This window comes from Musca autumnalis, unplaced genomic scaffold (assembly GCF_047663935.1).
Source record: "Musca autumnalis isolate F117 unplaced genomic scaffold, ASM4766393v1 scaffold_2, whole genome shotgun sequence".
NCBI lineage: Eukaryota > Metazoa > Arthropoda > Insecta > Diptera > Muscidae > Musca > Musca autumnalis.
In genome coordinates, this window is record NW_027411755.1 from 238,971,582 (window position 1) to 238,998,773 (window position 27,192).

At 38.2% G+C, this 27,192-nt stretch overlaps 1 protein-coding gene across 1 annotated transcript; it reads right to left on the reverse strand.

Moving 5' to 3' along the window:
- Positions 1-12,685: 12,685 nt before the first annotated feature.
- On the reverse strand, positions 12,686-21,084 carry LOC141395375 (uncharacterized). Its single transcript, XM_073971076.1, has 2 exons — positions 21,036-21,084; positions 12,686-14,254 (listed from the first exon to the last, which is right to left on the reverse strand). The coding sequence occupies exon 2, from the start codon at positions 14,250-14,252 to the stop codon at positions 13,215-13,217; it is 1,038 nt and encodes a 345-aa protein (XP_073827177.1). The 5' UTR covers positions 14,253-14,254; positions 21,036-21,084; the 3' UTR covers positions 12,686-13,214.
- Between the last annotated feature and the right edge of the window lie 6,108 nt (positions 21,085-27,192).

Genomic DNA, 27,192 nt, shown 5'->3' on the forward strand with positions numbered 1-27,192 from the left:
GGGTTCCCACCAAAATAAAAATGAATAGTTTTTGCTGGCGATCATGAAATATTTAGGGGGTGAAATGGACCAAAGACAAAATGTTTATCCCATTTTGCAGCGGCTCTGATCAACGTTAAATTTTATCTAAGGTTTGGGTTCCCGATAATAAAGAAACTTGCAAATTAACATGATGATCAGATAGTATTTAGCCGGTGGAATGGACCAAAACTTCCACTCCCGTATGTTATATTTAGAAGATGAACTCTTGACCATTCCACTGATGCCAATTATGTTGATGTACGTGGTCTGATAACATAGTTACAGCCTAGTATATGAAGGGATCCCACAGTTTTAACTGTGTGGAGTGTAACTATAATCAGGCTAAGAGTTTCAGTTATATTTTAAGCCGGTGAAATTAACTAATGTCTTTGTTGGAAAAATATTCAAATTTAATTTTTGGTCCAAATTTAAAATTCTGGGGCATATTCCGACAAATTACGAACACGAAACTTAAAAACCAACTCTTGACCTCTCCTTTCATGCAAATTATCTCAAAAATATATGATGAAAAAATATCAATACATTATTTCAATAACATAACGTGTCGCAATCAAATAAAATACACTTCGTGGGAAACAGTGCCCAAAAGACGTGGTGTAGGGTATGACATGGTCGGCCCCGTCCGACTATTGGCCTCTTTTATTTTTTTCTCATGCATACTTCTAACAATTCCTTCTATACAGCATTTGTAACTTGTCCTTTGTTGTAAAATTTTTCCTTTTTCAACCTCAAACACGGTACGCCTTAACTAACTTTAGATGAAAGGTCACGGTGCTCTTGAACCAATTTTAAATTGAAGGTGCTTACACCTGGTAAGTTTCTGCGGATTCTGAAATTACAATGTTCATAGATGAGAAATATCAAAAAACATCACCGAAATAATGTTTAAATAAATCGCGATTCAAGATTTTTAGGGGTTTCAAGTTTTCACGATTTTGTTTGGAAACAACAAGTCCTATGGAAATGGAACTAAAGAAAATGTTGTAGCTATGAAAATTATCTACAAGATTGACATTTATCATGTTTTCGTAGGTTTTACCGTTATGGAGATATAAAATTTCAAATTGGGACAATGCACATTGACCTTATAAAACAATGTCAACATGGTGCGTCTTAGCTAACTTTAAGCGAAAACCGCTTACACTTGGGAAGTTTTTGCGGATTTTGAAACAGCAATGTTCATAGATGAATAAAATCCAAAAACAAGAAAAAACCGATGGAGGGATTTTTAAATAAATCGCGGTAAAAATTCAAATTTTTTATGTTTATTTTGGGTTTTCGCGATTTTGCTTGAAAACCGCAAGTCCAATAGAAATGGGGCTAAAGAAAAAGTTGTAGCTGTGAAAATTCTCTAGACGGTCAGTCCCGTTATAATTTGTTCCTAGGTTTTACCATTTTTGAGATATAGAAGTTCAGGTCACATTTTTATTTTTTTTTCAGGTTTTCACGACTTCCTTGCAAACGGTAAGTCTTATCGAAATGTGAGAAAAGACAAAATCGTATAGCTGCGAAAATTCTCTAAAAGATTGGCTTTGGTAAGTTTTTCCTAGGTTGTACCATTTTTGAGATATATAAGTTTAAGTTGGTATATTGTTTTATAAGGGGACGTTGTTTTATTTGTCCCAATTTGAACTTATATTTCTCAATAACGGTAAAACCTACGAAATATCATAAAGATCACATAGAGAATTTTCATAGCTACAATATTTTCTTTAGTCCCATTTCGATAGAGTTTGCGGTTTCCAAGCAAAATTGTGAAAACCTAAAACCCCCTAAAAATGTCAATTTGAATCGCGATTTATTTAAAAAGCGCTCCGAGATTTTTTGTAAATTAATATGCGTGTTAATTTTTATAAAGTTACTGTCCTGCTTTTTGTATTTATGTCTGCCTATCTGTCTGACTTACCATTCAGTTGACCATATTTACATAGGAAATTAAATATTTTACATATAGCACGGTGCTCCTTAACTAATTTTAAATGGAAGGTGCTTAAATTTGGTTAAGACACACCGTGATAGATGAAAATGAAATGAATGAGACTGGCTGTGTCATTGTTGATTACTGGTAGTTCCTACTCTGTTGTTGAGGTTTTTAGACGTAAATTTCAAAGGTTTTAAGCAGGGTTTCGGAGTCGAGGTATTTTTGGCTCGACTCCGACTCCGACTCCAGACGAATTTTTTTCACGACTCCGGCTCCGACTCCGACTCCGGGTCGACTCCGAGAGTGAATTCCTATACCACTAAAAATGAATAAAATGTACAAAAATTTTAAATTTTTTCCTATATTTTGGCCTATATAGGCTAATGTGTTAGTTTTTCCTTACATATTCATTAGAAAAGACATTCGTTCGAATACATTCGATCATATCAATATCTTTCGGCCGAATCTTACGAAAGCTTTTCCTTTTTTTGGACGAGTATATTCTGGACGAAATTCTTCCGCGTGAGAAAATCTTAAAGCTTTCAAAATATGTGAAAATGAAGGGGCAATACAAATCATAAGGACTGTGTACAATGTACACCACTCAGCACGTAAGCAGATGGATGTGTTCTGCAACTGAAAAATTAGCACACTGAGATTTCGTGCATGAAAATATTCTACAAAAATGTTGCTAGAAAAATTTTATGTATGGTCGGTCGGTAAGTAATCGATATTGTCATACTTTCATTGTCCTTTATCACTTTTACCCGATCCTTTTTTCATGAATAACTATATGATTATGTATTTTATTGAATTTCGTATAAGCTATTGACTGTGTAGAAAACTCGGATACACATGAACTATATATGTTCCTGGCGGACGGATCCGGTTATTTGAATGCCTACATCTAAAGCCCTCATTCAGTATATAATGAATCCTAGAAGAAAGATTAGCCGTTTGTCAGACATCTGAGTTATGGCGGGATGAATCTATCGTTGACCAACAACGAATTTATGATGCCCTGATTCAGAAGCGTAACCATCCGAATTTCATACATAGTTAATAAATAATGCGAAATTTACCGAAATACATAAACATACGGTTTTTGAGAAAGTAACGGGTAAAACCGATAAAGGACAATGAAAATGTAACAATATGGATTTCTTGGATATGGGAAACCTACATAAAATTTTCGATGGAACATTTTTGTCAAAAAATTTCATTTCAGGAACTGAGGTAGAAGGACAGCATATCTGACAGAAAGGTTCCTCATTCTATTTAACTGAAAACATGACATCTAACAATGATGAAACAATATCTCGAAACAGAGATAAAAAGCTATTTTCTCAATGATTGATGGGGGTCAATCACAAAATTCATTATGTTATAACTCAGAAATTTCAGCTATGGGATCCTTTGGGGTTTTCAATTGGGGGTTTCATCCCGAAAAGGAACTTTTCCACCCCCAGATCTTGACTTCCATTTTGTGTCACAGGGTATTTAGAAAGAGTTCCCATAGAGACCACAATGTCTTTAATATAAGACAAGGATAACTTCTCATAAAAACAAGATGAGAATACCAGTAAGACTTCTGACGAAAGAAGTTAAAGGTCCAATCTTAATTCGATTGTCATAGAACTTTACTTTTGTTTGCAAAAATGTAAAAAATCAATTGGATCAACAAAATAGGGATGAATAGACTAGAGGATAGTAAATATCCTGTGAATTTTCCTTTAACTCCTTTTAAAAAAATAATAATTTAAAAAAATGTTTTTGTTCCAAATTTAATGTTATATTTCTATAACGTGGAAAAAATTTTGCCCGGAGTCGGAGTCGAGTTATTTTTTTCGACTCAGACTCCGACTCCGACTCCAGCAAAATTGCTCGACTCCGACTCGTAGACTCCGACTCCGACTCCGAAACCCTGGTTTTAAGTAAAAACAACGAAAAACGAACTTTAATTGAAATGATGTAAAGTAGTTTGTTGCAATGACATAAATTTGATAAAGGAAGACAATAATTGAATTTGTAGCGTTTGTGTTATCTAGAAAATGAAGTCTTGTATTTAGGTTAGTTTAGGTTGAAAAGAGGGGCGATGCAAGATCTCCACATGTCCGTGTGGAGATACACTTAAGGCATGCGAATGCCTGTTGAGCGCTCTAATTTGGGGTCAGGATGAGGTTGTACATTGGATTATAAGAATTTATTAGCTAAATTCCTGATTATTTCATTGACGTTATTTATGTCGCTCCCTAGTAGCTGGGTTCTCAGGTTTGTGAAGGTTTGGCTGTGACAGAGGTAGTGTTCCAACTTTTCGTCGTCCACTGTATTCACTGTTTTTTACACAACCTATTTTGTGCAGGTGCGCTTGTAGCCCCAGCAGTCCTGTAAGGATGCTCGTCAGCCTACTGTTGTCTCTTTTACTTAGTAAAAGTAGTTCCAGACGGATATAGGCTCATTTTTTGCACATGCCTTTAGCTCTAGACGCGTCGCGTTTAAGGACTTAGCGTTATCTAGACTTATTGTAAGTTGCTCCCTAGGTTGTTTTACCAAGGAGTTTGCTATTTCATTACCCCCAATCCCTATATGCCTTGAGGGCCTATTCTGTAACTTTTTGACAACTTTACTCATATAATATTTACCATGCCATGTTGGGTGTAGTTGTTTATAGACTTAAGACAGTTCTAGATTTCTCCGTCTTGTTTGTTATAGCCTTAATGGCTGCTTTGTTGTCCATAAGGATGTTTGCAGTGGTACGCTTTGTGTGATTGACACTCACCAGTTCAGTCACTCTGTTATCGCTCGGATTTCCGCATGAAGAATCGTATTATGATCCGGTAGTCGGAGGGAGATTTTCGTTTCCGATTCCATAATATAAAGACCCAATCCGGTTCTACCCTCTAGCACATCAGTAAACCCGCTGTTCCCAGCAGGAATCTGCGTTAGAGCTAAATCGATCCACATGTCTCTGTCTGGTATTAAAACTTCACACAATCCTACTTCACTTGTTTCGGGTATACGGCCTGATACTATTTGGGTTATAGATTCACCCGTTGTGATCTTTAGTATGTTTGGTGGTCTGTACCTATCCACTCATCGAGTTTAGCCCTGTAGCTGCGATAGCTGGCTGCCTCATACCTTACCTGTACAAACAAAATTGTTTCTAAAGCCCTAGTGGTGTGGTCCTCATTGCCCCGCTAATTCTTAGGCAACATGTTCTTTGGATTTTTGCGATATTTTCACATTGCATTGCGTATGTTAGGGTTGGCCTAATTACGCTTCTGTATAGCCAGTGTGTCATCCTAGGATTAAAACCCCATTTTGAGTCTATTGCACCTACAGGTTGACCAAAATCTTTGGGCCTTGTTGGCCTTTTCTTGAATATGGTCTTTCCATTTAAGTTACCTATCTAGAATCACTCCTAGGCATTTAACTGTATGGGAAATTGTTATTGTCTTATTTAAGAAAACTTGTTCCTCGAAATTTCCCACTTTCGTTTTCTTATTGACTAGACATAGTTCCGTTTATTCCGGATTAACCTTCAGGCCTCTTGGTCTGGCCCAGTTGTATGCAATTTTGAGTTGATTCTTTCTTTCTTTGATCGTATTCTTTCCCCTTAGTAGTATTATAACGTCGTCTGCGTAGCAGACTGGGTCAAATCCTTCTTCGGTAAGGTCCTTAAGAGACTATTTATGGTAGTAATCCACAAAAGAGTTGATAGTATCCCTCCCTGGGGGGTTCATGTTTCTTATTTTGACGTCATATGGCCCACAGCTTATCCATTTATTCATTAGCATGTGGTTTATACAGTTCCTTAGGGCACTGTCTACCTGAAACTCGCCTAAAGAGTGGATCAGCGTCTCGGTGCTGACGTTGTTGAAAGCGTCTTCGTTATCGATGCATAGAGCAAGTGTATATATCATCATTTCGAAGGTTCTCTCTATATGGTGTACTACCTCGTGTAATGCGGTTTCCACTGAGCTGCATTTAACGTATGCATGTTGTTTGTACTAGGGCTGAACGATAAGTATCTGGCCTAACAATGAAAACGCGAATATTTACCATCAAAAACGCTTTTACGGTTTTCTTAAGTAGTCTCCAGCATGATTTGTACACTTTTTTTGTGCGCTCAAACCTATTGGCGAAGCACTTTTTCCACTCGGATTGAGACACCTCCTAAACATGGGTTTTGAACGATTACAGCATCTTCAGGCGACAAAAATTGTTGACCCCGCCTTTTTTTCTTGATGTGCTGGAATCAAATCCCCAGTCGGGGTTGTACGGCGGATGACCCATCAATTCCACGTTTTTTCCGGACAAACAGGCGCTGGTTTGAATGGATGTGTGAGAGCTCGCATTGTCATAATGCAGAACGAGTCGTCTTCTCTTGTTCGTTGTTCGAATTTCTCAGGAGACTTTAGGCAAACAAATTGTAGTGTAACACTTAGAATTAACCGTCCTACATTTCTCAAGTCGTATAGTCGCCAGACGGTCAGTTTAGCCGAAGAAACAGGCGACCTTTTGCATCGAAGTGCTTCTTATGTGAACAACTTTCGATGGATTTGGATCGTTTTCGATCCGATTCGCTCCGACATTTCGTTTCGAAATTATGTCAAAAACTTCATACAACTTTCGTTAAGATATGGTTACAATTTGGATCTACCGTTACTATGTCGTCACGATTGGTTTGCTGGGAATATAGTACTAATTTATATTTTATTTATTATTCTTTATATTTCATGTCTTAGGGTTGGAGCTAACCCATTTTATCTAATTAAAAATATTTGAATATTATAATCTTAATTAGAAAAAAATCCCCCTCATTAATCGTGTGTTAATTGCAATTATAACACCATAAATGTTATTGATGATTCCATCGTTTCCATTAACAAACAATTAATTAACTCAAGTGTATGTGGATTTGATGAATAACGGATACGTTAATTAAACTTTAATATAGATGACAGTCTAAAATTCGAAGAGAGATACTTAATTGTTTCACAATTAATCATAAAGTCCTGACAATGATTAGGCGATTATTAATAATTTTAAAGCAAAATAAAAAATATTGAAAATGATTATTGAAAATACAAATGTGAAATGTCACTTTTAATTACAAACCACATGACAGCTACATCAAACTTCCTCATTGAGTGATTCTCACTCCAGAGTAGAGCAAATAATAAAGAGATGAGTGGAATATCAATTACTGTTGATTAGGACGTAAACGAAAACAAAGGGAAGGGAACTCCAATTGATTAAATCCTAGCCAGCGAAAATTCTCACATACAGTAAAATTTAAAGTGTATTGGTGCTGCTTATGCGTCTTATTTGTCATATTGGTGTACTTAGATAATTTTGCAATAAATACGCCAATAATTCGATGCTGTCTTGCCCGAGGATATATTACATCCAACATATTGTATAGGTCGTCAGGTGGGGGTCTAGTATAGGAGGTGGTGCTTCGTTGTGTTAGTGTATATTGTTTGTATAGTGTCCCTTATTTTAATTGCAATATGTCGGGGGTAGGGGTGAGGGGTTGGGACCACACCCAGAGAGGCGAAAAGGCTAGCCAAGGCCCCATTAGGAAATGACCCCCCCCCCCCCTACAACAGCACATATAACAGTATGACAGTTTTTTTTCTTGTCATTTTCAAATTTCCGGTGACAACGCCCATAGATTAAACAATTAGTATCTTCAACTTTCTAAATTATTTTTCTAATGCCCACACTAAAGAGTTGTGTGTGCGTAAGTGTGAATGGGTATTTCGAAAACATGCAATTGAAATAAATATGCATTAAAATTACACCCAGCAACAACAACAACAAGAACTGGTGCCCGATGCCTGCCACCAACATTAACTCCCAGCTAATGGTAGTAAATGTTCAGTAAATCCAACATCATATCATGGCTACAAATTTAATGGGAAGCAGCGAAGTGTGGGATGTGGTCTAATACACCTCAGAAAAAACAGTTATTTTGTCGCACTGATAAGTAATGCCAAAATATTAATATGTTAATACATTTTTCGAGAGAATGTCACACCAAGAAAGATGGAAAATTTTCAGATGTACGACATACCAAGGAAATTGGATTTTTTAATGACGAAAACAACAATCTCGGATTATATAGACCTTTATTTTACGTAAATCAGAATTTATGACATCTCAAAAAACGTTGTAAATCTGAACTCTCAAAAAATATTTGAAAAATCCACGTGTGTGGCTCCGATAGTTACTAAAATAATCTTTGAAAAAAATCACTTTTGTAGTTTCGATAGTCACTATATTTTTTTTAATCCACGTCTGTGTCTCCAATACATAGTTTCTTAAAAAAGTTACTTGAAAAATATCCACGAAATTTGCTGCTATGGTGGTTCCTCAAAAAAAACAGTAAGGAAAGGATCAAAGTCGGGCGGGGCCGACTATATAATACCCTACACCACTGTGAATATGTAAAATATAAATCGGAGCTATATCCAGATCTTAACCGATTTTGATATAATTTGGCACATTTATTTCCAGAACGAATTCAGTCACACATTCCAAATATCATTGAAATCGGACTTATAAATCGTGTTTGGAGCTGAAAATACACGAAATCGGCCGAAAATATATATGGGTGCTATATCCAAATCTGAACCGATTTCGATATAATTTGGCACATTTATTTCTAGACTGAATTCGGTCACACATTCCAAATTTCATCGAAATCGGAAATATATAGCGTATTTGGTACAGAAAATACGTGAAATCGGCCGAAAATATATATGGGAGCTATATCCAAATCGGAACCGATTTCGATATAATTTGGCACACTTATTTCTAGACCGAATTCAGTCAAACATTCCAAATTTCATCAAAATCGGACGTATATAGCGTGTTTGGTGCAGCAAATACGTGAAATCGGGCGAACATATATATGGGAGCTATATCCAAATCTGAACCGATTTCGATATAATAACGAACCGTGGACCTATCTTGACAATTTTTAGTGGAGCAATTTCGCGGCCATTGGGAACCTCAAATGTAAAATTTCAGCTGGTTTGGGCAACAAATGCGGCTAAGATCCTTAAAATACCTTAAATCGGGAGGTACCGTTATATGCGGGCTATACCAAAACTTGGACCGATATAGCCCATCTTCGAACTTGATCTTCCGACGGCTAAAAAAATGGTATTCCCCAATTTTCAGCGAAATCGGTCAACAAATGCGACCTGTATGTTGCGAACGGACGGACATGCATAAATCGACTCAGAAAGTGATTCTATGTATATCCCTAGAAGGAACTATGGGTCTATCTCGCTTCCTTTTGTATGTTACATACAAATGCACTTACACATAATACCCCTTACCACATAGTGGTGTAGGGTATAAACATAGAAAGTCAAGTCTTGACAAACCACGTCTGTGGCTCTGATAGTCAGTCCAAAAATTTTAAAAAATCCAAATGTATGGCTCTGAAAGTCCGTCAAGAAATTTAAAGAAAATTCCACGTGTATGGTCCTGAAAGTCAATCAAGAAATTTTAAAATAATCCACGTTTGTGGTTCTGATAGTCTCCCAATATTTTTTCAAAAAATCCACGTTAGTGGCTCTGGTAATAACAATTGTTCCACACACATCCCATGAGAGACAACGGAGACTTCTCTCATATCAATGAGTGCACCCCGATTCATATTAGCTCAATGATATGTGACATACAGTTTATCGCCGAGTCCGAACGGCGTGTCTAAGACACCACTTGTAGGGAAGTTTTACAAGGCTGAAATACTCAGGGAATGTCGCCAACATTACTGAGGGGTATTTTGCCACCGTTGAAAATTTGTTGATGTTGCCTGGCCGGCGAATCGAACCCACGACCTTCAGCGTACAAGGCTGGTGTGCATACCATTGCACCACGGTGGCTCTGATAGTTTCTCAAATTTTAAAAAATCCACGTTTGTGGTTGTGATAGTCCCTTAAAGAGGATGGTCCCCCAAAAACATTAAAAAATTCACGTTTGTGGCCTGATAGTTCCTCAGAAAAAACAAGTGTAGGTCCTTCAAAGATATTTAAAAACTCCACATTTGAGGACCGGCGAGTTTTCCAAATTTTTAAAGAAATACACTTTTGTTGCTTTACTACCCTACCATATAAGGAACCGTAAATTGCTCAGCGGATGATAGAGCGAGTCTTCAATACCGAGGCAGCGAGTTCTATGTACCGGATTGAACCAAAACTGGAAAGGATTTGCCCATCGGCTATCAACTAAGCACATACATGTTTATTTTTTCGTTTTAGGAGAGTTTGCTTTCAATTTTATTGGGACTGAAGAATATCAACAGACAGCCCTGTCGGTCACAATCGTATCCACCACAGGTCCGTATCACCACTCACACCGCACATTGGTCCATCATCACCTTCGTGGTATCCGTGGTTATGTAAGTTCGATTTTTTATTTCATGAGGAGAAACAACGTCCTGGTCGGTGCGGTGCAAGAGACCCAGCTAAGCATCACCTGCAACCCGCACAATTGTGATGGATACCACGCTCTCGCCAAAGATCGAACCAGAAATTAAGGTGGTGGTGGCTGGCGTTTCTGTTTCACCAATCTGTACAATAGAGACACACTTGCGCTCGCTAAATAGCTGCTTGTCGAATACCCGAAATTAGACCACATTTCCTGGGCTGCCAGCCGATGGCCGATACAATATGGATTTGGGTCAATCCAGTACGAAAAAATCCGCTGCCGTGGGATTGAAAAAATGATCGTAATAAGCTTCGTCCTATGAACCCTGATGACCCAAGTGTTAGGGAACGTAAAAACAGGCAAGAAGGCTAGTATAAGTGGAACATGTGGCTATACCACGTGGAGATGCCTTAAGCTAAGCAAGAGTGCCAGGAGAGGCGAATCGTATAGGCCAATTTTACACCTGTCGTCAGTAGCGGAGATTCTAGGGGAACTACTCCTCCGCATGATGAAATGCTGCTACCCAGTTGCCTAACATCATCATTGATTTCGGAAAATACATAGGGCCACAATCACATAACACGCAATGTCTACACATGTCAGTCAAGGACTGAACCAAAACAGGCAGTTCAGTCATGTTGACTCCTGATCTATCGTAGACCTACGATACCGTTAACCATGCCAAGCTGTTTGAGAACATCGAGAAGACATCTTTGAATCATTGTAAGCGCCAGTCGTTTCGGGAATTGGTAAAGTGAAACAGTATGTTTCCCAAGGCAGGGTGGTGTCTCCAAAACTGTCTGACCTCAAACTCTATCACATCATCCAGACGGCATAGAAATCGTAATGTATGCGCTTGACTGTACTCTCGGGTCCTAACGTCGATGACATAAGTCATAGGTTAATTGGTCTACATAGCTGTCTTCTTCCATCTGTGTTATATGAAAATATCTGTCACTAAATTCACTGTCATACTGTTCACCACCTGGATGACAGAAATTAGATTCCTCCTAAACACATTGGTTTAGGCTTCCGATTTCTTATTAACCCAACATATTGGATATAAAGTAGCCACCGTGGTGCAGTGGTAGATACGCCCGCCTTGCTCTTAGAAGGTATGTGGTTCAATCCCTGAGCGAATTCCTTCAGGGTAATGTAGTCGACATTTCGGTCATGACAAACTTATGTACAAATGGTGTCGTAAGATACACCTTTCGGACTCGGCCATAAAAAGTAGGTCCCACATCGTTAAGCCAACATGAATCGGCGTGCACTCATTGATATGAGATAAGTCTCCCTTGCCCCTTCGGAGATGTTGTAAGAACATATGTATGTATGTCTGTATTGGGTTTAACGTTCGATAGCATGTTTAAGTCGTCCGCCCAAGATACACTTATATACGATAAAATAGGAAATGGGAATAAGGTCATCATGTCGCTGGCCAGCAGAACCTGGGTGCTGACAAAAAATCTTGCTGACCTCTTATAAAGCAATAGACCGGTCTGTCATATGATATACGATGCTATAGTGATGTGCAAATGTTAGCGATACGCGGTGGAAGAATTTTCAAAACTGTCAGAATGCCATACTGCTTGGGTGTTATCGCCGTGATCATCACAATCTTGTGGACAGATTTGAGATCTTGATGATCAAGAGAGAGAGAGGTCCAAAGATACAAACGAAAATGTGTAGATCGAGAGACTATCTGGCAAAAGCATTCACAGTGATGCAGTTAGACAGGAGGCCACTCCTCATTCATCGCAGCAAAAGAACGCGAGCTGCCAAGACAAACACGAGTGGTTGTAGCCCAAGACAGATACGGACGATGCAGCCGCCTCAATTCGTATTGGGATTAAATAAAAAGCACGATACCTAATATATGCTTTGCATGTGGACTGGGACCGCAAGATACGCTGAATATCTTCAACTGCCCAGCTATACCCAGTCATCTGTTTCCTTAATGGACACAGCCAGTCCAGTTTGCAGAAATGTTGAATCTCGACACAGAGATACCAGACCCCGATTACTATGGACAATATGTGAACGAACATATTTGTGTTCCTACAACAACAATGGTCATCAGAAAACTGTCTTCCCAAAGTTAGTCAATTCCATTTGTTGGCGTGATACCAGTGTAGACGAATCCCAAAAAGAAAAGAAATAAAACAAATGTGGTGTATGTAATTTGTATAGATATAAGTTTTTTCAATTCTTTATTGGTAAGTAATGTGTTTCAAGGCAACAAACTTTACCTTTATGACGTGTGTTGTTAACGAAAGCGAAATAACAAGTGACGTCGCCAATGTGCATAATAGCGCTAACAAGGTCGAGATCAACAACGACGAACGCAGCATTGGAAAGCGCCCCTCTGCATCCGAACTAAGCGAATGTGACTTTTAGGAGAGAGTGTGGGAAAGAATGAATATTCTCTCCCAGCATCCGAACTAAGCGAATATGGCTCCTAAAAGTAAGGCAGAGAAGATTTCCCCATTGTGCTCGAAGGAGCGGCCAATTAATGTGGTTATAATTGTAATGCTGCGGAAGGGGAGGACAATGTATCGAACATATGCAGTGACGTAATCAATGTATCGAACTTATACATTTGCCGCCCACCTTGACGTGCTATCAGCAAGGCAACAGGGTTAGACTAATTCGCAAGCAAAACTTAAAACTATAGTTAGTAATTATGTAGGTGAAGATATAGATACAGTAATTCAGTTTCATTGAGCAGTTTTGGTTTCGATTAATTCATTTTATTGAGTTCAAATTGATTTTATAATTCTGGTTTTGTTTTTACAATTTAGGGGTATACAGCACCCGAAATGACCCAGCCGAACGACGTGTATTGGGCGGTGGGTAACCCAGGTTGAGCCATAACCCGGGACGGGATAATAATTTTGGAGTAAATTTCCGGCCCCAACACCAAAGCCACAGCACGAGATTTAAAGAATTCGGGGTCCGCCAATGGGAGCCCCACAAAAGAATCGGCGATCGATGGTGGTATAGAAAGCGGGGGGGTTCGTCCACAATCCAATTTTGCAACTTGAGCCGTCATATATTGTCGCTGGGTAGAGTCATAACACGACGTGACCATAATGTCGCAATAACGTGCGCCATCCACCGACGAAACTGGCCAATTTAGGTGTGAGACCAAAGTCTCACAAATTCGGCTGACACCCGAACATGGATCGATCAGCGCGCGGACTAGCATGCTGCCGTTTTGGAAACAAATACGGACAACAGCTGTGGGTGCCAGAGTGACTAATCGCGTAATTGGTAGTGGTGGAATGGGTCTCGCAGCAGGAGATTCGACGGAAGGACGAACGACGGTTGTAGGCGGATTAGGACGCTTGTTTGCACGACGACTACGATTAGTAGGTTGGCTCGAGGTGCGTTCGCGGGAGTGCAGCAAACTATGATGCGGCTCTCGACAAAAATGACACAATTGAGCCAATGGACATCCCGACGATGTATGGTTGGACTGGAGACAGTTATGACAATACCCATGAGATATCACGAATCGCAACCGTTTATGATGTGACATCTTCTTGAATTTAAAACACTTATATAGAGGATGTGGTAAGGAGCATAAGCGACAGGACATTGGGTTTGGTTGAGATGGCCTAGAATCGACCTTAGTTTGGGTTGATGAAGTTGTTGGCCGAGGAGGAGCTACGCTTTCCGCACCTGACGAACCTGGAGCCCTCCGGTCAGAGGCTGCTACAACCTCGTCAATTTTGGAAATAAGCAACTCCTTCTCAACCTCTCCATCTGACATCATGTCTTCATCCTCTTCTGGCAAGACGACGACTGGGAAGATATCCGCAGATGAAGCCATTCCTATACAAACAAAGATTTATATGACAACGAATGAAAGTGTATAGTTATTCATGGTCGATTACAACTATCTTCGTGACTGGTCGCCGAACAATGCCTTGTTCCGTCCGGAGATCTACAACCCGAACGTGACCATCCGTTCCAGGATGGATTTGAACGACGCGTCCTAGCTTCCACGAAGTAGGGGGTAATTGCTCATGACGGAGCACAACAAGATCGTTAATTTGAAGATCGCGCTGAGGATGTTTCCATTTATATCGTTTGTGTAATTCTACTAAATATTCCTCTTTCCAACGAATGCAAAATTGATGTGTGAGAGCCTTTAGTTTACGATATCGATTGACCAAACTAAGAGGGGAATCGACTAGTACTTCTTCAGGTGGCGAAAGAAGAGGAGCGCCGATGAGAAAATGACCTGGAGTAAGTGCTACGGCATCCGTTTGATTATCATTTATAGGACAAAGGGGTCGGGAATTTAAACAAGCCTCGATGCGAACTAGAACAGTTGAAAGCTCTTCAAACGTATACTTAAACGTTTTTGCATGTCGGCGAAAATGTTTTTTAAAACTTTTGACTGCAGCTTCCCACAGACCTCCCATATGGGGAGCACCCGCTGGGATGAACTGCCAAGAAATCTCTTGAAAACCTAGAGAAGAACAGACTTTTTCCCGACCTTCCTTAATGAATGTTTTGAAGTTACTTTCAATTTCACGAGATGCGCCGACAAAATTAGTCCCATTATCGGAAAACACTGTCTTGGGGCAACCACGACGACCAATAAACCTATAGAAGGCTGCCAGAAAAGACGCAGAAGATAAGTCAGTAGTGGCTTCTAAGTGAACTGCTTTAGTGGAAAAGCAGACGAAGACACATACATAACCTTTGGTGATTCGACACGCTCTACCCGTAAATGACTTCATATCAAAGGGTCCCGCGAAGTCAACTCCTGTAGTGTGAAAAGGGCGAGTGACTACAGTTCGCTCCTGAGGGAGAGCAGCCATGATTTGATTACATGACCGCTTCTTCTCAAGGATACACGTTTTACAATGATTGATGACACACCGAACAAGATTTTTTAGGCGAGGAACCCAATATTCGATACGGAGTATACGGAGCATCATCTGATTTCCACCATGTATGGAAATGGCGTGAACGAATTCTGCAAGCAGGCGGGCAAATCTACAAGAATATGGCAATATTATGGGATGGCGCTCAGTGTATGACAGTGTTGGGGACTTTGCTAAACGGCCATTAAGGCGCATGACACCGTCTTGATCCAAACGAGGGTTGAGGGGAAGAAGGGAACTTTTAGAAGGCAAAGAAGACTGCTCCATTAAACATTTGTACTCTTCAGCAAAGTGGACTTTTTGAGCGAGAATAGCTAGACGGAGTTTAACCGCTTTAATCTCGGATGTTTCTAAAGCAATGGAAGTGAATGTTCTACGACTTTGAGAATTTGGGCGACAATTATTGTAGAATCTGAAAACATAAGACAATACTCTCAAAGCTCTTCCAAGTGACGAAAATCTATCCAGAATGTCTTGATAAGAATTGAAGAAGGAGAAATGACTTCTGACTGGACGCATTTCCAAATCAGTATCGATTGACGTGGTGTCATTTATTCTCCATTGCGAGGAATCTAACAATAACCACTCAGGACCATGCCACCAAAGGGAAGAATTAGCTAGGTCTTGAGGTGAAACACCACGACTTCCCAAATCAGCCGGGTTATCTTCGGATCTGACATGACACCATTGACCATTTCCTATATTTTCTTGAATTCGACTAACTCTGTTAGCTACGAAAGTTGTCCAACTAGAAGGGGTTTTACGAAGCCAGGAAAGAACAATAGTGGAATCGGTCCAACAACAAACTCTATTAATAGGGATATGAATCTCATTTACGACGGACTTGAGTAGTTCGGAGGCTAAGGTTGCTCCACACAGCTCAAGACGAGGCAAGGAGACCGATTTTATGGGTGCAACCTTGGTTTTTGATGTTAAAAGATGCACATTAACTTGACCGAGTGGAGACTGAGTGCGCAAATAAACTACCCCCGCATATGCCTTTTCCGAGGCATCAGAAAAGAGGTGTAACTCAGTTAGGCCTTCTGGACAATATTGAACCCATCGAGGGATACTAATTGAATTAACAGACGAGTAATTTGCGATAAAAGACTCCCAAGAGGTTTTTGTATTGGTAGGAAGATAGTCATCCCAATCTATCTTGTCTAACCAAACTTGCTGCATAATGATCTTTGCAACAACAATTACAGGCGAAAGCCAACCTACGGGATCAAAAAGTTTTGCTATACATGACAAGACTTCCCGTTTGGAATATTGAGACCTTTTAGGAAGGGGGTCTACATCGAAAAAGAATGAATCGGAATGTGCATTCCAGCGAATTCCTAAGGGTTTGGAACTACTGGATTCTACGAATGAAAGGACCTGGGCATCAACGAGTTCGTTAGGTGAAAAACGAGATAAAATGGACTTGTGATTTGATGTCCACTTCCTCAGTTCAAACTTTGCAGTGGCTAAAGCATCAACAAGCTGATCACGATATGATAATGCAGTGTGAATATCGTGAGCGCCAGCAAGTACGTCGTCTACGTACATACAGTTGCGCAGAATATGCCCGGCGAGAGGAAAATCGGACTGAGTGTCCTGGGCTAACTGAAGAAGAGTACGAATGGCTAGGAAGGGCGCGCAGTTTGCCCCAAATGTGACCGTTTGCAACTCATAATCTTGGATAGGGTCTGAAGGAGAAGATCTAAACAAAATTCTTTGAAATGGTGAATGTTTGGGATCAACACGAATTTGGCGATACATCTGAGTGATATCGCAATTGAAGACAAATTTGAATAAACGCCATCGCAAAATTAAGAGAACTAAATCTGCTTGAAGAGTTGGCCCAACATGGAGAAGGTCATTTAAGCTAACACCATTTGACGTTTTATTTGAAGCGTTGAACACTACGCGAAGTTTTGTGGTCGGTTTTTCAGGATGGATAACAGGGTGATGTGGAAGGTAGCAAGAGAGAGAATTATAAGGTTGAGGGGGCTGAACTGGACACATATGTCCCAACGACAAGTATTCTTGCAAAACCTGATCATAAACTGTTTTGACTGAAGGCCTTCTAAGAAGCGAATTTTCCGACCGACAAAACTGTTTTAAGACGTTACTACGAGAGTCCCCCAGTTGCAATGTTTGCGGAAACTCGGATTTAAAGGGAAGCGTTACTACGTAACGACCCTCCGAATCTCGCACGGTCGTGGCACGATAATTCTTCTCGCAAAACATGTCCGATGGTGAAGGATGCTTCAATCTGGGTACTTCTTCGAGTTCCCAGAACCGGAGTAGTGTTTTGTCGAGAGATTCTTCCTCAGCTATATCCAACACAGTCGTGAAGACCTGGACTGAGGAAGAAGGCATGGGACCAGTCAGAATCCAGCCGAATATCGTGTTTTGGGCTAACAATGAACCCCCAATGTTGCGTTTCGTCCCTTCCCGCAAAATCTGTGGATACAAATCTGCCCCCAACAATAAATCAACAGGCCTAGAATCGAAAAGATGAGAATCTGCTAAACGAAGATTAGGCAAACAAGAAGTGATGTTTGAACTGAGGGAAAATGACGGAAGGTTACCCGATATTTTACAAAGCACAAACGCACAAGTTTCGACAACTAAAGAGGAATCGAAACGAGAACCTAGGCGAAGCGCACAATTTTTCTTCGAAGTAGCATATGCGGAACCATTAACGCCTGAAACCGTAGCAGCTACGGATTGAGTGGGCAATTTAAGGCGCTTTTGCAGAGATTCGGTAATAAACGAAGTCTCTGAGCCGGGATCGATAAGAGCCCGGGCAGGATACGAAACTCCTAGGTGAATAATGTTAACCATGGCTGTACCCAACAAGACATTTCGATTTTGGGATGCATGGAACGAGTTACTATTCATAACTGTAGGATTAGCGCCAGTGGAAGTGGAAGCGACATTTGCATCTAGTGGTTGAGGATTGGTATGGGTAAGCGAGGGAAGAGATGTCTGTGGTCTAGAGGAAGTAGTTGAAGTGGGCCTATGCAACATAGTATGATGGCGACCTTTGCAAATGTTACAATTGTGGGTACTAGAGCAGTCTTTGACTGAATGTCCCACTGAAAGACAGTTTAAACAACAACCCTGCTTTTTAGCAGTCTCAAATCTCTTTTCAAAGGAAAGTGCTCTAAATTTAGGACAGGTGCGCAGTGAATGGGACTCTTTTTTACAAAGAATACAGAAAGATTTAGATTTGTTGTTGGCCGAAGAAGTAGCTAAGTTAGATTTAACTTTACTTTTCGGCATTGAATTAGAAGAGGAACCTCTCATGTCTCTCAAGCAGGCTAATGTTTGGATTCTTTCTGTTAGAAATTTGTCCAACTCATCCCACGAGGATAAACAAGATTTGTCTCTAATACTCTGTTCCCACAACGTTGCAGTTAATTTAGGCAGACGCTGTTGGCAAATGAAGACTAAAATTGGATCCCAGTGATCCGTGGCTACATCATAGACTGACATAGCAGAAATACAACTATTGATTCCCCGCTGTAGGGTTTTTAAGTTGGAACTTGTCTCAGTTTCGAACACTGGAAGGTCGAATAGCAGCTTAAGATGGTTGTGAACCAGAATGCGTTTATTATCATAAGTGTCTTTTAACGACTTCCAAGCTAAAGCGAAACTCCTATGGGTGAGTGGAAACTTGGCAACGATTTCCCTAGCCTCACCTTTTGTTTTTTGCACCAAGTGACAAAGCCTCTCAATGTCACTTAAACCAGTGTTATTAATAAACATTGCCGAGAAAAGATCCCGGAATGTGGGCCACGATAAAAAGTCACCATGGAAAACCTCAATGTCGCAAGGTGGTAACTTGAGATTATGCATATTATTGGAAACGTATGGTGGTAGACTCCAATTACCAATGGAAATGTCCGAAGGGTTCTGAAAATCTAGATGAACAGGAGTGGACAAATGTGGAGAAATCGAATTATTTATAGACATATTGCCACCATTAGAAGCAGGTGGTTGACTAATGTTAGGCCTATTAGACCCACGAATCGAAGAATTGAGTTGTTGACTATTTTGAGATGGACGGTTTTGCGGAGTACTAATAAGCAATGACGATGGGGAAGCAGGGGGAGACTTTACTGATTTAAGCTCCTCCAGTTTTTCATTTATAGTCGACAAACAAAGGACATAGCTTTCGCAAGTAGCTTGATACTTTGCGTCGGCTGAGGAAATGTCTTCAGAATTCGTACCTTCAACAGACATAAGATGATCCAAATACCTATCATAAGTATCCTTCACTTTCTTCCACAAATCTTGGAGTTCCGTGTTACGAATCTCCAGATTGAAAACATTATGATTTTCAGGTTTAATAAGATTGAAAACCGCTATAAATTTGACAACATTGTCAGAAGCGCGAATAAATTGGGTTAATGCAGTGACCGACATGATTGGTAGACAGAAGAGACCAAAAAATATCGAGAAAAATTCAAAAAAGTTCAAAAAGTCACGTTTTAACTATATTAGAAAGTCAACTAGAACCGAATGTAGGGTGCACACGGTCAAATTTTGCAGAAAATATCGAGAGGAATATGCACGATGGCTAATACCAACGAAGAACGGAAAAAGAATTACGAAAAATTTCGAAAAAACACAATCTTTTGACAAATTAATGAGAAATTCGTCTTTTACCGACAGTAGGGTGCACTTCACACTATGTGGTAAATACGAATTGATCCAAAAAAATTGCTGAAAAGGATTAGAATTGAAATTATAGGTAAAAAGTTACAAATAATTCCAAAAAAAATGAAAAAAAAACAGTAATTTATTATATAAATTGGGTCGATAATGCTGATTGTAGGGTGCTTGAATCGTAAATTATCACGAACAATCAATATTAAATCGCAACCCGAAGTTATATTCGAGAAAAAATAACAAAAATTTTTTTTATTAAAAATTTATCAAAAAATATATATTTTTTTACCCTTGTGCCCAAGGTGCGACAGCCCGCAACGAATACCACAAAAAAAATAAAAAATACAACACAACCAGCGTCAGCAGAGCGATGGACGTATGTGAGTAGTTAACTGACCCACAACCAAACAAGCGAACGACGACGATAGTTGGGAGAGAAATGAATTTGTTGGTAGCTCTGTATATTATTAAACGACGCGTAAAAAGGCGGTTGGAAGTTTTGGGTATTATTGTTGTTGCAATCACACGACAAATAAAACCACGAAAACAAATAAGAAATTGTTGGTAGCTTTGCGAATAATTAGAAAAAAGGGCACTTGGATATTAGCAGTGTTGTTATTGTTTTTTCTCACTAGTGGCTGACGATTTCAACGACAAAGAGAATGTGTGTACGAAAGCCTTTAGGGAGAAAATAAATAAAAAGCACTACCGGCAAATAAATAAATCCAATAAAATGCGAACGAATGCAAATTAGGCAGAAATTAAATTAGAATATTTTAGATTTTTGTAAATAATCATTTAATGTATTAAAATAAAGACACAATATTGGGAATATTGGTTATTTTAATACGATTATTTAGCAAATGTACGACGATTGGTGGACTGTAAGAAGTTTTCGATGTACTAACACACGCGTTAAGGCAGTTGTAGGGCGACCAGTACGCGACGTAGCGAACAAATTATCAAAAGATCACTTTGTTAAACCCGAAAAAATGTAAAAACAACAACACTCGCGGTATGCTCAATATAAAAGAAACTGAACTACGTACCTTTTAATGATGTTGTTTGTGGATGATGGTTTAATGATTTTTGATGTTGTTGGTGAGACGATGCGTACTGATGAGGGGGGATGTTGGTGATGTTGATTGTTCTCCTTTAAAAATAGGGAAAAAAACCAAATTAGCAACAACTTCTTTATGCAGGTTTTTGATCCGGCTCGATTGGACCAAATGTTGGCGTGATACCAGTGTAGACGAATCCCAAAAAGAAAAGAAATAAAACAAATGTGGTGTATGTAATTTGTATAGATATAAGTTTTTTCAATTCTTTATTGGTAAGTAATGTGTTTCAAGGCAACAAACTTTACCTTTATGACGTGTGTTGTTAACGAAAGCGAAATAACAAGTGACGTCGCCAATGTGCATAATAGCGCTAACAAGGTCGAGATCAACAACGACGAACGCAGCATTGGAAAGCGCCCCTCTGCATCCGAACTAAGCGAATGTGACTTTTAGGAGAGAGTGTGGGAAAGAATGAATATTCTCTCCCAGCATCCGAACTAAGCGAATATGGCTCCTAAAAGTAAGGCAGAGAAGATTTCCCCATTGTGCTCGAAGGAGCGGCCAATTAATGTGGTTATAATTGTAATGCTGCGGAAGGGGAGGACAATGTATCGAACATATGCAGTGACGTAATCAATGTATCGAACTTATACACCATTAACTGCTAGCGTAAGGAAATCAGCCGGTTCCTTTGTACTCTGATCCACATGTTCTGAGGTGAGGATGTCCCTGAGATGACCCTCGATTAGCAGCTAATGACTATCACCGATACACTTATAGGGATCAGAATTATTAGTGATCGTAACACTCGTTGAAAACAATCTTCTTAAAAATCGACTTTTGTTAGGCGGATGAAAAATATTCTGTAAAAATACAGACATTGAAAAAATATTGTTTAAAAAATCCACGTTTGTTGGTATGATAACCCTTACAAAATATATTAAAAAAACACGCTTGTGGTGGTCGTTTAAAAATATTTTTAAAAAAATCACGTTTGTGATGGTCACTGAAAAAATATTTTTAAAAAAATCCACGTTTGTGATGGTAGTTGAAAAAATATTTTTAAAAAAATCCACGTTTGTGATGGTAGTTGAAAAAATATTTTTAAAAAATCCACGTTTGTGATGGTCGTTGAAAAAATATTTTTAAAAAATCCACGTTTGTGATGGTCGTTGAAAAGATATTTTATTAAAAAAATCCACGTTTGTGATGGTCGTTGAAAAAATATTTTTAAAAAATCCACGTTTGTGATGGTCGTTGAAAAGATATTTTTAAGAAATCCACGTTAGTGAGGTTGTTGAAAAAATATTTTTAAAAAATCCACGTCTGTGATGGTCCTTAAAATAAAATTTTTTAAAAATCAACGTTCATTGAAGAAATATATTAAAAAAATCCGCGTTTGTGATGGTCATTAAAGAAATATATTAAAAAAATCACGTTTGTGATGGTCGCTGAAAAAATATTTTAAAAAAATTAACGTTTGTGATGGTCCTTGAAAAAATAGTTTAAAAAAATCCAAGTTTGTGTTGGTAGTTGAAAAACTATTTTTTAAAAATCCACATTTGTGTTGGTAGTTGAAAAAATATGTTTAAAAATCCACGTTTATGATGGTCGTTGAAAAAATATGTTTAAAAAATCCACGTTTGTGATGGTCGTTGAAAAAATGTTTTTAAAAATCCACGTTTGTGATGGTAGTTTAAAAAATATTTTTAAAAATCCACGTTTGTGATGGTAGTTTAAAAAATATTTTTAAAAATCCACGTTTATGATGGTCGTTGAAAAAATTTGTTTAAAAAATCCACGTTTGTGATGGTCGTTAAAAAAATTTGTTTAAAAAATCCACGTTAGTGATGGTCGTTGAAAAAATATTTTTAAAAAATCCACGTTTGTGATGGTCGTTGAAAAAATGTTTTTAAAAATCCACGTTTGTGATGGTAGTTAAAAAAATATTTTTTAAAAAATCCACGTTTGGGATGGTAGTTGCAAAAGTATTTTTAAAAAATCCACGTTTGTGATGGTCATTGAAAAAATATTTTTTAAAAAATCCACGTTTGTGATGGTCGTTGAAAAAATATTTTTTAAAAAATCCACGTTTGGGATGGTAGTTGAAAAAATATTTTTAAAAAATCCACGTTTGCGATGGTCGTTGAAAACATATTTTTAAAAAATCCACGTTTGTGATGGTCGTTGAAAAAATATTTTTAAAAAATCCACGTTAGTGATGATCGTTGAAAAAATATTTTTAAAAAATCCACGTTTGTGATGGTCGTTGAAAAAATATTTTTAAAAAATCCACGTTTGTGATGGTCGTTGAAAAAATGTTTTTAAAAATCCACGTTTGTGATGGTAGTTGAAAAAATATTTTTAAAAAAATTCACGTTTGTGATGGTCGTTGAAGAAATATTTTTAAAAAATCCTCGTTAGTGATGATCGTTGAAAAAATATTTTTAAAAAATCCACGTTAGTGATGATCGTTGAAAAAATATTTTTAAAAAATCCACGTTTGTGATGGTCTTTGAACATACATATATGTTTAAAAAATCCTCGTTTGTGATGGTCGTTGAAAAAATATTTTAAAAAAAATCCACGTTTGTGATGGTCGTTGAAAAAATATTTTAAAAAAAATCCACGTTTGTGATGGTCGTTGAAAAAATATTTTAAAAAAATCCTCGTTTCTGATGGTCGTTGAAAAAATATGTTTAAAAAATCCACGTTTGTGATGGTCGTTGAAAAAATATGTTTAAAAATCCACGTTTATGATGGTCGTTGAAAAAATATGTTTAAAAAATCCACGTTTGTGATGGTCGTTGAAAAAATGTTTTTAAAAATCCACGTTTGTGATGGTAGTTTAAAAAATATTTTTAAAAATCCACGTTTATGATGGTCGTTGAAAAAATTTGTTTAAAAAATCCACGTTTGTGATGGTCGTTGAAAAAATATTTTTAAAAATCCACGTTTATGATGGTCGTTAAAAAAATATGTTTAAAAAATCCATGTTTGTGATGGTCGTTGAAAAAATATTTTTAAAAAATCCACGCTTGTGATGGTCGTTGAAAAAATATGTTTAAAAAATCCACGTTTGTGATGGTCGTTGAAAAATATGTTTAAAAAATCCACGTTTGTGATGGTCGTTGAAAAAATATTTTTTAAAAAATCCACGTTTGTGATGGTCGTTGAAAAAATATTTTTTAAAAAATCCACGTTTGGGATGGTAGTTGAAAAAATATTTTTAAAAAATCCACGTTTGCGATGGTAGTTGAAAAAATATTTTTAAAAAATCCACGTTTGTGATGGTCGTTGAAAAAATATTTTTAAAAAATCCACGTTTGTGATGGTCGTTGAAAAAATATTTTTAAAAAATCCGCGTTTGTGATGGTCGTTGAAAAAATGTTTTTAAAAATCCACGTTCGTGATGGTAGTTGAAAAAATATTTTTAAAAAAATTCACGTTTGTGATGGTCGTTGAAGAAATATTTTTAAAAAATCCACGTTAGTGATGATCGTTGAAAAAATATTTTTAAAAAATCCACGTTTGTGATGGTCGTTGAAAAAATATGTTTAAAAAATCCACGTTTGTGATGGTCGTTGAAAAAATGTTTTTAAAAATCCACGTTTCTGATGGTCGTTGAAAAAATATTTTTAAAAAATCCACCTTTTTTATATTCAATGATAATTTCGTTACTTTTTCCACGTGTACCTCCCAAAACCATGGAAGCGTTAAGTGCGCCTTAGAGTTAGTAAATTAAATATTATTATGAACTTGTGCCTTTTGGTTTTATTCGAACCAAAACGTGCTCCATTTAGTATCCCCATTGCTTTACTGTGACGGTGTTATTCTCTGGGTTCAGTTTGAACATTCCGTGCCTTTAAATATTATTGGGTATGCAAAAAAACACGAGAAATGTATTGGGTGTTTTGTCGTCCTTATTTCCCATACACTTTATGGTTTGTGTGCTCACTTTGAGGAGTGTTGGGTGATGTCTGATGCAATGTTGGCTAGAAGAGCGTATGTGTTCTTTTTTAACTTGCCACCAGTTTATTTGCTTTAGTCCCAATTTACATTAGGCGAGTTTACTTGCGGCAATTGTCAGTTTGATGAAGAGAGAGGTGAGGCATATGGTAACCCTTTGCCTCTCAACACCCTCTCTCACCAACAAACTGACAATTGCCGCAAGTAAACTCGCCTAATGTAAATTGGGACTTACTGTACCCTACATGGCCTGAGTCAAGGAATGCAAGAGTAAAGTTCTGCGTAATAAATGTAATACAAACTTTGTGATGAGACACTATTTCCCAATGTCGTGAAGGTGTAGTGTTGCCCTATAGCCTTCATATACTTCTTTTTTTCCTGCATTTTTTATCATTGTATTTGTTTGTCGCACTATTTGTGTTGTGCCGTCGTTGTTACTCTTTTATTTGTTTCCGCAATAAATTAGGGACACCATAAATCATGTTATTTTATGTGGCAGTTCCTGTGTAATGGAACAAGTAGGCGGCGAACAGCGGATACGCTTACATAGCCATGAGAAAGCAAAAAAGGTATGAAACGAAGAAAGCCATGACTTTTGAGCCCCATAACAGAGAACATGGGTAGGAGGAAAGGAGATTTCAGAGAATAAGATAAACCTCCAATGAAGTTGAAATAAAATAACTAAGTTTCAAATTATCTCCACTAACATGCAGATTATTTACTGTATCAGTGTGTGTGTGTGCGGCAATTGTTGCAATTGTAAGTTTTGCTCCTCATAATTTTTGCATTAAGTGTTTTTTTTTTTGTTTTATCCTTGGAACAAGAAATAAAGTTAATTTAACACTTGTCACCAAAATGTATCCTCTCCCTTCCTTTCTCTCTCCTTCTCTTTCATAAAATGAAAAAGTAGAAGTTAGATGCAAATGTCCAAATTCCAAATTGTAAAATTGCTTTCAATTTTGAGTACAAATTGAGTCTGACAGTTATGAAAATTTAATTATTTTTTGCCAAAGAAGAAAAAAAGAAGAGTTATGTGTTGATGATGATGAACTTTAATTGAAAGAAATTATGAATTTGCTTCAGTGATTGGATGTAGTTGTGTTTGAAAGATGAATGACAAGTTGTAAAATAATTGTTTCAAATTGAATTGAATTTTGCACTCAATGAAACAAAATGCATTTGGGTGGCATTAAGAATGACGATGATGATGAATGCATTGTAGTCATCAGAGTCATCTGGGGCGAATGATGAATTGTCAGTTGGGAAACCAACACTTATACCACACACTTCGCGGCAATAAACACTGAACCACTGTGAGGCGGAAATCTTGGTTGGTGTGAACTATAACTCCAGAACGGAAGAAGAAGGATCGCACCAGAAATTAAGGTGTTGCTCTAGTCTAGCAATAGAGTCATATATCGCTTGAGCCTGGCTCTTATTGACCGTACATTGAATGTATGGAGGTATCATTCAGGTGTAGAACGGCGGAGATAAAGTTGCTTAACATACATATCCCGCCGATTAAGAGCTGTAATCCAGGTTATAGGCCCAGCATTAGCCCGCTTTGGGAAGGTCATAATTGCCTGATCTTAAAGTCAACATTCCGTCGTAGGCAATGACCAGCGAGGTATAGTTTTGGCTAAGCAGATTGATAGCTCGTTTTTAGAGGAGAGTGGTACAATTCGCCACAAATTAACATCGTGACAATTGACGTTACCTAACAACCCGTATTTTCTATTGGATCAGACCACAATCCTGCAATTATCTCCATCAGTATATTTCCTGCTTTTATCACCTCTGAATGCTGCAATCTCATCAACCATCGGAAAGACTAGTTTCAGGGAGTTCACCAATCACCGCTTCAGAAAACAGTCCTATCCTTCGGATGTTCGGGTAGCAAAAAGGACCTTCCTAGACATCATTACAGCTGCAGCCGCTCACTATACACCCATTTGTCGAATAACCTAAGTGAGCATGATAAGCTTGATCGAGTCCAGAGCCAACGACAGTGACCCCAGAGTTAGGTAACTGGCTCTAAAAGCTAATGGGTTGGTCGGAAAGCTCAAGCGGCACATCTGAAGAGTTGCAATAAGTGACTTGTGGAAAGTCTCTATCGAACCCTGGACGTTTGGCGACGTTACGCTGATTGACCTTTGTCAGGCACCCCGGGATCGAC

Coding starts and splice junctions, on each gene's coding strand:
- LOC141395375 (XM_073971076.1), bottom strand. CDS start 14,252: ATGGCTTCATCTGCGGATATCTTCCCAGTCGTCGTCTTGCCAGAAGAG.